This window comes from Lampris incognitus, chromosome 12 (assembly GCF_029633865.1).
Source record: "Lampris incognitus isolate fLamInc1 chromosome 12, fLamInc1.hap2, whole genome shotgun sequence".
Taxonomy (NCBI): Eukaryota; Metazoa; Chordata; class Actinopteri; order Lampriformes; family Lampridae; genus Lampris; species Lampris incognitus.
The window spans coordinates 52,925,006-52,938,958 of NC_079222.1; the positions used below are offsets into that span (position 1 = coordinate 52,925,006).

Consider the following 13,953-nt stretch of genomic DNA (forward strand, 5'->3'; position numbering starts at 1 on the left):
ATCGGAGCTATTGATTTGCATTTGTTTAGCAGCGACGGTCGTTGGGGGTGTTAGTTTCGACTTCGTTAGTGCTCCATTCAGTGGTCATGAGAGTCGTTGGAGCCGTTAGTGAGCGACTGTTGTTCTTGGAGGCTAGGCTTCTTGAGTCTCCTGGGTAGATGAAAGGACGGCATTCTAAGTGGGAGATAGGTGGTGTCGCAGACCTCCTCCTCTGTTGAGGGATGGTTTTTCCAGTTTCGCACAGATGGCTTCCTTCACCCCTCTTTCAAACCATCTATCTTCTCTTTCCAAAATGTGTACATTGCTGTCCTCGAAGGAGTGTGTCTTCTCCTTTAGGTGTAGATAGACTGCTGAGTCTTGTCCTGAGGAATTTGGCCTTCTGTGTTGTTTGTGTAGTGGTTGTTTGGTTTCTCCTATGTATAGGTCAGTGCAATCCTCGTTGCATTGTACAGCATACACCAGATTGCTTTTTTGGGTGTGTGGTACACGGTCTTTGGGATGAACCAGTCTTTGTCGGAGTGTGTTGCTGGGTTTGAAGTATACTGGGATGCGGTGTTTGTTGAACATTCTCCTGAGTTTCTCGGAGACCCCAGAAACATACGGGATGACTGTGCTATTCCTTCTGTTCCTTTTCTCCTCATCGCTCACCTGGTTGGTCTTTTTGGAACGTGTTGCAGTTCTCACAAAGGTCCAACTGGGGTAGCCGCAGGTTTTTAAAGCTCCCCTCAGGTGTTTGTGTTCGTCTCGTTGGGCCTGAGTGCTGCTGGGCACATTGTCAGCTCTGTGTTGCAAAGTTCTGATGACGTTCAGTTTGTGTTCCAGTGGGTGGTGTGAGTCGAAAAGTAGATATTGGTCTGTGTGTGTAGGTTTCCTGTAAACCCCAATGTGGAGGCTCCTGTCTTCCCCAGTGTGGACGTCACAGTGCAAGAAGGGCAAACTGTTGTTCTTTACGTCTTCCCTTGTGAACTTAATGTTCTTGTCCACTGAGTTGATGTGTTTGGTAAATGCTTGCACCTCTTGTGTTTGGATTTTGACCTATGTGTCGTCCACATATCTGAACCAGTGGCTCGGAGGTGTTCCTCTGAAGGAGTTCAGGGCCCTGTGTTCTACCTCTTCCATATATAAGTTGGCCACAATGGGCGATACTGGTGAGCCCATTGCACAGCCGTGTTTCTGTCTGTAAAACTGGCCCCTGAATTGCAAATATGTAGTGTTCAGGCAAAGGTCCAGTAGTTGGCAAATCTGGTCTGGGCTGAGGTTGGTCCTATCGTGGAGGGTGTCGTTCCATAGCAAACGTTGCCTCAGTTTCCAAAGCCTACATGGTTGGGATGCAGGTGAATAATGATCACGTCGTAGGATACCATGGTTTCATCCGGTTCCAGTTTTACGCCTTGGACCTTGTCCACGAAGTCAATGGAGTTTTGGATATGGTGAGGTATTTCGCCCACTAAAGGGGTCAAGATGTTAGTTATATGTTTGGCAATGTTGTACATGACCGAGTTTATGCTGCTGACGATGGGCCTGAGGGAGGTTCGATCTTTATGGATCTTAGGGAGTCCATATACAGTGCATCCGGAAAGTATTCACACCCCTTCACTTTCCCCACATGTTGTTATGTTACAGTCTTATTCCAAAATGGATTAAATTCCTTTTTTTCTCATCAATCTACACACAATACCCCATAATGACAAAGTGAAAAAGGTTTTGTAGAAATTTTTGCAAATGTATTAAAAATAAAAAACTGAAATATTGCATGTACATAAGTATTCACACCCTTTGCTATGACACTCAAAATTGAGCTCAGGGTCATCCTGTTTCCACTGATCATCCTTGAGATGTTTCTACATCTTGATTGGAGTCCACCCGTAGTAAATTCAATTGATTGGACATGATTTGGAAAGGCACACACCTGTCTATATAAGGTCCCACTGTTGACAGTGCATGTCAGAGCAGAGACCAAGCCATGAAGTCAAAGGAATTGTCTGTGGACCTCCGAGAAAGGATTGTATCGAGGCACAGATCTGGGGAAGGGTACAAAAAAATGTCTACAGGTTTGAAGGTCCCAAAGACCACAGTGGTCTCCATCATTCGTAAATGGAAGAAGTTTGGATCCACCAGGACTCTTCCTAGAGCTGGTCGCCCAGCCAAACTGAGCAATCGGGGGAGAAGGGCCTTGGTCAGGGAGGTGACCAAGAACCCGATGGTCACTCTGACAGAGCTCCAGCGTTCCTCTGTGGAGATGGGAGAACCTTCCAGAAGGACAATCATCTCTGCAGCACTCCACCAGTCAGGCCTTTATGGTAGAGTGGCCAGACGGAAGCCTCTGCTCAGTAAAAGGCACATGACAGCCCGCTTGGAGTTTGCCAGAAAGCACCTAAAGGACTCTCAGACCACGAGAAACAAGATTCTCTGGTCTGATGAAACCAAGATTGAACTCTTTGGCCTGAATGCCAAACGTCACGCCTGGAGGAAACCAGGCACCCCTCATCACCTTGCTAATACCATCCCTACAGTGAAGCATGGTGGTGGCAGCATCATGCTGTGGGGATGTTCTTCAGTGGCAGGAACTGGGAGACTAGTCAGGATCGAGGGAAAGATGAATAGAGCAAAGTACAGAGAGATCCTTGATGAAAACCTGCTCCAGAGCGCTCAGGACCTCAGACTGGGGCGAAGGTTTACCTTTCAACACAACAACGACCCTAAACACACAGCCAAGACAACGAAGGAGTGGCTTCGGGACAAATCTGTGAATGTCCTTGAGTGGCCCAGCCAGAGCCCAGACTTGGCTGTGCAGCGACGCTCCCCATCTAACTTTACATAGCTCGAGAGGATCTGCAGAGAAGAATGGGAGAAATACCCCAAATATAGGTGTGCCAAGTTTGTAGCTTCATACCCAAGAAGACTTGAGGCTGTAATCGCTGCCAAGGGTGCCTCAACCAAGTACTGAGTAAAGGGTGTGAATACTTATGTACATGCAATATTTCAGTTTTTTATTTTTAATAAATTTGCAAAAATGTCTACAAAACCTTTTTCGCTTTGTCATTATGGGGTATTGGGTGTAGATTGATGAGAAAAAAAAAGGAATTTAATCCATTTTGGAATAGGCTGTAATATAACAAAATGTGGGGAAAGTGAAGGGGTGTGAATACTTTCCGGATGCACTGTATGCGTGGAATGTTATCTTGTGGGTAGAGACGGTGGTATTGTATCCGATCAATGGTTCCTCCCTTCTGTAGTTTCTGTAGGTACTCTATTATTCTCTTGTAACCACTAATGGGATCGCGTCTCAGAGGTTCATAGGTGTCGGTGTAGCTGAGTAATGACGTGATCTTGGCGTGGTAGTCTGTTGTGTTGAGGATAACCGTCTATCTCCCCTTATCTGCTGGAAGGATAGTGATGTTTTCATCCTTGCTCAGGGCTGTCACGGCGTTCCTTTCCTCCATGGTTAGGTTGGAACTGCAACACGTTCCAAAAAGACGATAGCAGGCCCACACGCCACTGTCGTGTATGAAAATGAAGATGACAAAGAGAAACTCGATAAAGTGTTAGATAAATTTGATGCTCATTGCTGTGCAAAGAAAAGTGAAACATACGAGAGATATGTATTTCATTCACGTGTGCAGCAACAACGTGAGCCTTTTGATAGCTTTCTGGCTGACCCGAAGCTAAAAGCACAGTCATGAACTCTGCTACACTGAAAGACTCCGTGATCCGGGACCAGGTAGTTTTTGGAATGGAGGATAAAAAGGCCAGAGAAAGGCTACTGAGGGAAACGGGGCTAACGCTAGAAGCAGCTATTAAGGTCTGCCAGGCGAGTGAGCTGTCCCAAATGCATGTGAGCAAGGTCAGCGAGATGGCGGCGGGCACAGCGACCGTGAGCGACTGCGCGGCTGTTGGTGTGGTCTCAAGCCAAGGAAGGAGACGCACACAGACCCGGCCTGCACAGCAGACAAACAACGGGATGTCCAGCTGTAAACGCTGCGGTTCACAGCACAAGCCAAGACCGTGTCCAGCCTTTGGTCAGCAATGCTCTAACTGCCAGGGAAAGAACCATTTTGCTAAACAGTGCTTCTCAAAAAGAAAAGGGGGGAATAAAGGGAAATCTGTAAACATGTGGACCCGAAAGCTCTAAATGAAAACATGAAGCATGAACACACTTGATATTTTCATTTCCCAATTTTCTGTTACAGGTACCAGACAGAATATAATCTCTGTTTTAAACAGATAAAAGTAGAGATACCCAAGTGTGAAGAGATCACCAGTGGTGCCAGATTCTTCACAAAACTCGACGCATCACAAGGCTTCTGGCAGTTGAAATTGGATGAAAGCAGCACCAAATACTGTACTTTTAATACATTACATGACATTACAGTCATTGAGCCGACGCTTTTATCCAAAGCGACTTACAATAAGTGCATCATTTAACGTTGGAGATCAGGGGAACTACTAGTCATCAGAGGTCATAAGTGCATCTAAATAAGCATCTAAGAGCAAAACCAGTGTTAAAGTAAAAGTTCAAGAAAGAGATTTTTTTTAAATGAGTGAATACAATAAGTGCTAAGAACAAGTAACAGGGTAGTAGTTCTTAAAGAGGTGAGTTTTCAACCTGCACCGAAAGATGGGCAGCGACTCCTCTGTCCTGACATCAGTGGGGAGTTCATTCCACCCCTGTCGGGCCAGGACAGAAAAGAGCCGTGACCGGGTCGATTGGTAGCAAGGGCCTCCGAGCGACGGGGCAACCAGGCGTCCCAAGGGAGCAGAGCGAAGTGGTCGGGCGGGGGTGTAGGGCTTGACCATGGCCTGGAGATAGGAAGGAGCTGTTCCTTTCACTGCCCTGTAGGCTAGCACCAGAGTCTTAAACTGGATGGGAGCAGCTCCTGGGAGCCAGTGTAGGGACATGAGAAGGGGAGTTGTGTGGGAGAACTTAGGGCGGTTGAACACCAGACGAGCTGCAGCTTTCTGAATAAGCTCCAATGCCCAGCAAGGAGGAAGTTGCCGTAGTCCAGCCGGAAGATGACCAGAGCCTGGATGAGCACCTGTGCCATCTTGTCAGTGAGGAATGGGCGAATCCTCCTGATGTTATAGAGGAGAAATCTGCAGGAGCGAGCAACCGATGCAACGTTTTCAGCAAACGACAGTTGGTCATCCAGGATCACACCCAGATTCCTCACAGTCCAAGTTTGCGTCTTTTTCCTTCTTTTATTGTTGCTGTTGCTCTAAATTCAAACGGTAACTGAATGTTGATATGTGTCCACCCCCCCTCCATTTGTTGTTGTTTGTTTGCTTTTCTTTACCTTGGATTAAGTGGCCTTCTCTTCTCTTTTGTTTGTTTGTTGGTGTGTTTATACATGTATGTTCTAAAAGTAAAAGTAAATAAAGATACTGTTTAAAAAAATGTCACTTTCTGCTGGCTTCTACAAACTTTCATGTAATAATGGCATACTACCAGTAGATGGCGATCAGCTTGCACAAAGCCAATCATTAACCTAACCCTAACATATGCAATGCATTAATATCTCAGTTGGGTATTTATCCTCACAGAATATAGAGTTTAAAAACCGGCCGTCAAGTTGACCGCCCATGGTCGTTTTAGGTAGGAGTGAAATCTCGTCTTGACCTCCCTATCACTTATGCACCCGCCATCGACTCTTTTAAAGGCCAGCTCAATACGTACTTTTATTGTCTAGCGTATGACTCCTCCTGATGTGGCAGATTTCTGGCTTGTGCCTCCGTCCATGTGTTGTTTGTACATGTCTACAAGTTGTGTGTCTTGTTGTCTATGTTGGTGTTTCTTGTATTTGCGTTTTAGCTACCTGCTCTGGTCTGTACAGCACTTTGGTCAGCATGGGTTGCTTTTAAATGTGCTTTATCAATAAATCTGACTTGACGAGACTTGACTTACAATGAGGGAGGTAGCTGGGACAGTGCTGTGTCTGGGTTTAGGAAAAACAGTGACCCCAGTAAGTCATGTTTATGTGATCCAGAAATAGTGTGTGCCTTCAAATGAACAAGTCCAAATTATGGTTTGCAGAAGCTGTTTGAGAGGTGAGTGGCTCATATACAGTATTTGAAATACAGACTGATTGTCAAAACTAGCCCTGTGATGGTCTGGCGGCCTGTCCAGGGAGACACCCGAGACAGGCTGCCCAATGACTGCTGGGATAGGCTCCAGCATCCCCGCAACCCTGACAGCAGGATAAGCGGTTTGGATAATGGATGGATGGATGGAGAAATAGTGTGTATTTGAGAAAAAGACAGATGGATTTGTACCTTGAGACTGTCGTATGCCAGATCTGCACTCTCCTGCTCTGAAGTTGGGCTCCTAGGCTCAACACCCTTAAAAGTTAATAAAAAGGACACAGTTGATGGCTTGACTTTATGAATCAACATCCAGATATCAAGCACTAACCTCACTCTATACAGTAACCTCAGAGACCCAGTCTGAATATTTAGCTTCTTACACATTAATTAAGACAGTTTTCTGCATAGATAAAACCAAAAGATATCTTACTGGATTTATTTCCATTATCTTTGTCAGACTTAATTCTTTTTAAGAAGCTTTAGGTAAGGTATTAAAGCTCACCCTTTAAGTTCTTACCTTGGACTTGGTGAGCTCCTCCATCTTGTCAAGATTTATCTGTAGTCTCTTTCGCTCCTGCTCAAGCTCTCTGACCCGCTTCTGCAACTTCATGAACAGACTAATATCCATAGCAGCCTTTTCTACTCCCATTTCCTGCAGGAGAAAGGAAAGGAGTTGCGATTGTGTGGAAGCCAACGTTTGAGCTTCACTGGGTACTCCATGAGTTGTGAGGGAAAACAAAAATGTCATTTATGCCCACAGTAGGATCGATGATGACGACAGGTCACCTACCTCCACCAGCTGAATGGAGTCTTCAGTGTCTCCAACCTCTGAGGTGGAGATGGAGGGGTAATTAGAGTCAGATTCTAAACTGCTCTGATTTGATGGGTTTCTCCTGTGGCCTGGTTGGAACTGGAGTATCAAGGGGGACAGAGAGTCACAAGTAGGCAGTTAAGACATAGTCCTTGTTGTGTCTTGATGCATGCTCAATAATCCAGCTTAGGAAATGCCAGAAAGTTGAATCAGTTCATCTGGACACAACGTTTATTGACAGACACATTTCATCATCATCTAAGTGACCTCTTCAGTCTCACCTGACTGCAGGTGTCCCCACCCTTATAAACAATAACGTGACTGCAGGTGTCCCCACCCTTATAAACAAAACAGTGACTGCAGGTACCCCATCTTTATAAACAATACAATAACTGCAGGTGTCCCACCCTTATAAACAATACAGTGACTGCAGGTGTCCCCACCCTTATAAACAATACAGTGACTGCAGGTACCCCCACCCTTATAAACAATACAGTGACTGCAGGTACCCCCACCCTTATAAACAATACAGTGGCATAACGACCCAAACCAACAACTAGTTTCATATGCAAGTTACTGTGACCAATGACTAAAGTTACAGTGGCCTTGAGTACTATTCACAGAGGATTGAGGAATGTTTGCAATCACAGCTTTGTACACAGCTCAGTTGCTTTCACACCCCAAAACACCAGCAATTAGTCCACCCCAAGGATCGGGTCCTGCAGCACAAACAGAGCAGTATAGTGTAGCTGTTAAGTGTCAGGAGGATTGCTGTGACTTGTACATTGGGGAAACTAAACAGATGCTGGCCAAGAGGATGACAGGAGAGCTAACACGTCAGGCCAGGACTCCACAGTCTACACCATCTACAGGCCAGTGGCCACTCTTTCAAGGATGAGGATGTGCACATCCTTGATAGGGAGGAACGCTGGTTTGAACGGGGAGTCTATGTGAAGAGGGAACGACCATCCCTGAACCGGGGGGGGGGGGGGGGCTAAGAGTACATGTGTCACCACCTTACAACGCTGTGATTGCAACTATTCCCAATTCCTCTGTGAATAGTACACATGGCCATCGACACTCCAGTTAATGGTCATGGTAATTTGCATATGAAACCGATCGGTGGTTGCGGTTGTTATGCCACTGTGTTCTTTATAAGGGTGGGATACCTGCAGTCAGTTGAGACTGAAGAGGTCACTTAGGACCCTGACACACCAGGCTGTCAGCCCATGTCGGGCCATCGGTAAGCATCTGTGACCCTAGTTTTTGCGGTGTGTCCTGCACCGTCGGCACTCGGCGGACCCCTGTCAGCAACTTTTCGGCCAGTTCAGCATGTTGAATGGGCGGAGCCCGTCGGTGAGACAGATCACTCTGGCTGGCTGTTCAGCTTAGCGAATCAGTGCAGAACGTACATGCTAGTTGGTCGTCGCCTGTAGTCTTTGTGGTGTGCTCAAGTGCTACCTTTTGGCCCAGACAGCAGGCGACGTGAGGCGATGCAACAGTTAGCTTTCGTCGCCGCTAGTGGGTTTAGTTTGTTTGGGCCCTAAGATGAGTGATGAAACATTTCTCTCGATAAACACTGTGTCCAGATGAACTGATTCAACTTTCTGGTATTCCCTGTTGTGCTTACTGTTGTTGCCATCATCTAATGTATTCAATTCTATCAGATACTTCTACACACCTAATGTGCCATGCAATAAATGCATAAATACAAAAGCCAAATATTCTTATTATGGCTACCTTGGCTAGGGAGATCTCCTCTTGCAGATTATCATATCTTTGCTCCAGGCTGGAGAACTCCTTCAGCAGATTCTGGTAGCGCTGTCTCTCCTGATCCAGCTCAGTTTGCAGATGGACCTGCTTCTGGGAAGCACTGCTCTTCTGGTCTGAAACACAACGGACCACCCATATCAAATGTTATCAAGTTCTGTCCACAAAGCTAGTAACACACAAATGACTTAACGATGGGCATTTATCATTTACTAGATTTTAGCTCCCTTCGGACAGCAAACATTTTGCCCCTGGAGGTGAAGAAAAAGGTCAATGTTGTCTAAAGACATGGATATTTCATGCTTTACATGTCTTGCTGGTGCAAGTTGCTGCTCTGCGACACAGACGGCTTCTTTACACTCAGCTGAGTTTATGTGGGAGCCCATAGTAAGAAGGAGAAGGAAGCTGAAGTAAGTCAGTAAGAAGAGGTAAGTAACAGGGAATGCAGCAAATGGCTGCTGCTTTGGTCACATTAGGCAAGTTGGATGCCTGTCATAGTCTCTATCAGGCCCCCCAGCATATTATTGTGTGGTCCATAAGGCTGCATGAAATGACCAATGTCCACAGACAAAATCAAATTTATTGGCCTCCCCCGCTATGTTATCTGTAACCAAGAAAGGCCTTTTCACCTCATGTTATAATTTGCCATAATTGAATCTCATTAGGATAATTGCACCTACTTGGGCACAAATTAGGCTTCATGCCAACCAATGGTCACACAGGATCTACACCAGATAGTTTTCACTAAATGTATTCACTTTTTTTGCAGTTGTCGCCTCATCCAAGCTAGAGTTTTGCGAGCGTGGAACAAATATGTTGTTGTTTGCAGCACAGGACACCGGTGAGCGCCAGCACAAGGCTCTACTCTCAGTTCTCCCTGGCGTCATTTCAGTGGTTTTAAGTATTACAAACACTCATTTCTGGCCAACTTTTGTGCTCGAATTCCCCCAGAACTCTGTGAGCTTGGGGAGACGTAGGTCTGGCTACAGTGACAACACTTGTCACTTTCTGCTGGCTTCGACAAACTGTCATGTAATAATGGCATGCTACCAGTAGATGGCGTTCAGCTTCCACATAGCCAAGTATTACTGTAGCAGACCCAAGAGACCAGGGTGCATATCCTAAAAGGGTCATCGCCTAATTATGTTCATAAATTCCACTGGAAGAATCGTCATTAGCAGAAAAACTCTATCACCATGTCCAGAATCACTCTGTTCGCTAGTATACAGTGCACTATTTTCACTTTTTACACTTTGGGTGTCTGAATTCTAAGAGTAAAATCTACTCACTATATAGCATCACTATGCAACTGAAAATATGGTGTGACGGGATGAGAAGCAGCTGCAAAATGATGATTCAGTAATGTGCAAAATCTCTGCTTATTACTCCCTAAAGCGTATGCTGCTGACAGGGGTGCACATAACTTTTTTGGTCTGGTTCTCAAGGGAGCACGTGGAGATGCTGCTTGGTACTCAGTATTTACGCAGCATGGTTATCCTACAAGCTGTCATCATCACTACCCTCCTGACTGCTCTGCTCACTGTCTTCCTCTCTTTCAAACATGGCAGATGAAGATGTAGGCCTACGTCTTTGTCCCTGGTTGAGTCTGCGATTAGCTGTTTGCATCTATAAGTTGACCGCTGGCTTCGGGTCAGAAGTGTCTGTTGTCATCTTAGACAAGTGGATGTGCATCAGGGATGAGAGGCGAGAGTCTGACGGGCGGGATCTCTACTTGCTTTTTATTATACTGAGATGTGAAAATCCCCTCTCACATGCCGCACTGCTCAAGGGCAGTGTAAGAGACAACAGAAGGACTCTATGAATGTTGGAGTAACGATCTGGATTACTCATCTTCACTATGTTGACCAAGTCATACACAGAGGAGGCCGCCAAACGTTTTCTTACTTGCTTTAAACACATCCATTCTCTTACAGTGGAGTCTGTCAACAGACAAGCTGGCCTCATATTTCTGGGGGATGTTAGCAAGTGTTGTGTTGCCAAAACTATGGAGGTCTTGCATTTCTTGAGGCCAAGTTGAAGGATCAAAAATTAAAAATTGATCACATGACTTAAGGGGTTCATATCTGTGCTCAAACTCGTGAATTTAACCTCTCAATACATCAGTCTTGTCCCTGTCAACATCGGCATGTGAAACAGTCTCTTTCCTGTACTTGCTTCACTGTCCAGCAGTAGTGTCAGCTGTCCAGCAGCTACCATTAGTCCATGGGCCAGACCGGATATTGGTACCATCTGGGTGGGCAAATTCTAGCTGTGATTTTTTTTATATCTATACATCCCTAGTTTATGTTTTGATATGATAGCCCTCCCAGCCTGGTAGCTTTTAGTGGTTATCACCTCATGAAGTAAACCACCCCCTAAAGTAAACTGCATTTTTGCCACAGGTGCATATCCTGGTTTAGGCTCATGGACAAGACACTTTTCAGTGTTTTATAATATTGTCTTTGGTATCATTTTAAAGGGTGCTTTCTAAGCTTTCATTCAAGCCCACTCGTGAAGCTCTCTGATAAACATATAGGTCACTGGAGCTCTTCAAACCATCAAAAACACACATTTTTCTACAATTTTCGCCTAAACTATACACTTTATTTAAGCCCTGTGGTATCAGGGAACATCAGAGACACAAAAGACAAAAACTGGAATACTCACAGCACTCCAAGGATTCAGGAAATGTATACCATACCCATACTATTTCATTGTTAGATGTGATCTCAGGCCTAAAATAAGAGGGATGACTCTGGCCGAAATTTCTCAAGTTGTCTTCATAGTGTTACGGCTCGCCCACCCCGCGCCGTGGCCCGCCCACCCCGCGCCGTGGCCCGCCCACCCCGCGCCGTGGCCCGCCCACCCCGCGCCGGCAGCCAATCAGCTCGTCAGGGCCAGGCTTAGCCGTCAGGGCTGGGCTTAAGTTTGGTGGCCTCCGTTGTCAGTTCGTGTTGTAACCTCCTCACAGTAGCGGCTACTCTCCTCTCACGGTCCTTTTCTCTCCGAACTCATCCCAGCCCTTGGTTCATGTTTTTCCCTTGCAAAGTTTCCCCGTGGAAGTATCCTGCCGTGTTCCCGTTTGGATTACCCGCGAGTTTTTTCCCTTTGGACTTTCCGTTTTTCCTTGTCGCTCATTGCCTTCCGATGTTTGACTATTTGTACGCGTAAGGAATAAAGTACGCCAGTTTTCGGCTAACCCCATCTCTGTCTGGTGTCATGCGCTTGGGGTCTTCCACAAACCCTAGCAGTACGAACTGGCCCTGACGACCCCAGCCGACACAGAGAGCGTACCGGCCAGCCCGCTTCGAGCGGCTCTCATCGAACAGATCCAACTGACTAACTCCCACATCCAGCAGCTAGAGGCGGCCTCCGCCGCGGTGAGAGATCTTCAGACTCGGGTCCCGCCCCTCCAGGCCTGTGTGGGTAACCTAACGAGGCAGCAGGCTGCGTTGGCGAGCCAACAAGCAGAGATCCTGCAGCAGTTGCAAACCATCACGGCGGCTCTCACCATCCAGCCGCCGGGCCAACCTGCCCCTGGAGTCGTGGGTAACCCGCCCCCTGGGCCCACGGCCCCGGTTAACCCTGTGGGGCTCAACCCAGTTCCCCGGGAGCCCTGCCTCTCCAGCTCACGACCGTTTGATGGCGACTTTGAGACCTGTGCCGCGTTCATCATGCAGTGTGAGCTGGTCTTCCTGCACCAACCCAGCATGTTCACGTCTGATGCTGCCCGGGTCGCTTACGTGACCAACCTGTTCACAGGCCGAGCAGCTCAGTGGGCCACTGCTTCCTGGTCCATGAAGGCCAGTTTCTGCCTCACCTACGAGGCCTTTGAGGCGGAACTACAGAAGGTTTTCCACCATCCAGTCGGTGGCCAGGACCCTGGTGCTCGGCTGAGCAGTATCCAGCAGGGCAGTGGCAGTGTCATAGACTACTCGGTGGAGTTCAGGCTGGCCGCAGCTGAGAGCGGCTGGAACGACCGGTCACCTCGGGTTACCTTCCGGAGAGATCTCAGCGAGGCTGTCAAGGACCAGCTAGCCACCCGGGAGGAGCCCACCTCCCTCGAGGACCTGATCAAGCTCGCCATCCGCATCAACGGATGCCTCTGGGAGAGGAGGCACGAGCGAGCCCTGCGTGGATCCCCATCCATTCCTCAGTCCTCCAGCACTCCTAACAGGATCCCTACTCCTGTTCGCCCCACTTTCCCTGTGGCCGTTTCTCCCCCCGCGTCCCAGACCACGATGGGGGAGGAACCTATGCAGCTGGGGCACACGCCCCTTAGTCCGGCCGAACGGGAGGCCCGGTTCAAGGCGGGTCAATGCCTCTACTGCGGCCAGAAGGGACATCTGATCAGCGGCTGCCCCACTCGGCCAAAAGACTAGGCTCACTGGGGCCCCGGGAGATCCTAGTGAGCCGACTTTCCTGTTCCCACCGTCCTGCCCCACAGAACCATCTAGTTAGCGTTACCCTGGCCTGGGCTGACCAGCGGCTCACGGTGGGTGCACTCCTTGACTCGGGGGCTGATGAGTGTTTCCTGGACTCGGAGTTTGCTGCCCAGGCTAACATCCCGCTAGAGACGCTGGAGAAGCCCATGGAGGCCTTCACGCTGGACGAGCGCTGCCTGGCCAGCGTCACCCAATGCACCCACCCTGTCTCTCTCACCATAGCAGGTAACCATGTGGAGAGACTTCGGTTCTACATCATCCAGTCCCCATTAGTCCCTGTGATCCTAGGGCGCCCCTGGTTCGTGCAGCATGAGCCACACACCGCCTGGGCCTCCGGTACCATCATGGAGTGGAGCTCCTCCTGTCATGCCCAATGTCTCCAGGCGGCTCCCGCCCCATCCCCCCGACGTGCCCCTAGTACCCCGCCTCCCGACCTCTCCTCTGTTCCCCCTGAGTACCATGAGTTAGGTGAGGTTTTCAGCAAGACCCGGGCCCAATCTCTTCCTCTTCATCGGCCTTATGACTGTGCTATCGACCTCCACTCTGGGGCATCCCTTCCCGGCAGTCGTCTGTACAGTCTGACCATCCCCGAGAAAGCTGCGATGGACGAGTACATCTCCGAGTCCTTGGCAGCGGGGCTCATTCGGCCCTCATCCTCCAAGGTGGCAGCTGGATTCTTTTACGTGAAGAAGAAGGACGGGGGCCTCCGACCCTGAATTGACTATCGCCAACTCAATGAGATAACCGTCAAAAACAAGTACCCCCTTCCTCTCATGAGTTCCATCCTTGAGCCCCTCACCCAGGCTACAGTCTTCACTAAGCTGGACCTCTGGTGTGCCTATCATC

At 48.2% G+C, this 13,953-nt stretch overlaps 1 protein-coding gene across 1 annotated transcript in view; it reads right to left on the bottom strand.

Annotated features, from left to right (window-relative positions):
* myo5b (myosin VB) overlaps nt 1-13,953 on the bottom strand; it is a gene marked incomplete at its 5' end in the record, with an annotated part of 150,240 nt that overhangs the window by 22,852 nt on the left and 113,435 nt on the right. The window contains 4 exons of the mRNA XM_056290258.1: nt 6,271-6,336; nt 6,599-6,733; nt 6,872-6,991; nt 8,633-8,778. Coding sequence (XP_056146233.1) covers nt 6,271-6,336; nt 6,599-6,733; nt 6,872-6,991; nt 8,633-8,778 — 467 coding nt within the window. The remainder of the gene's footprint in view (nt 1-6,270; nt 6,337-6,598; nt 6,734-6,871; nt 6,992-8,632; nt 8,779-13,953) is intronic.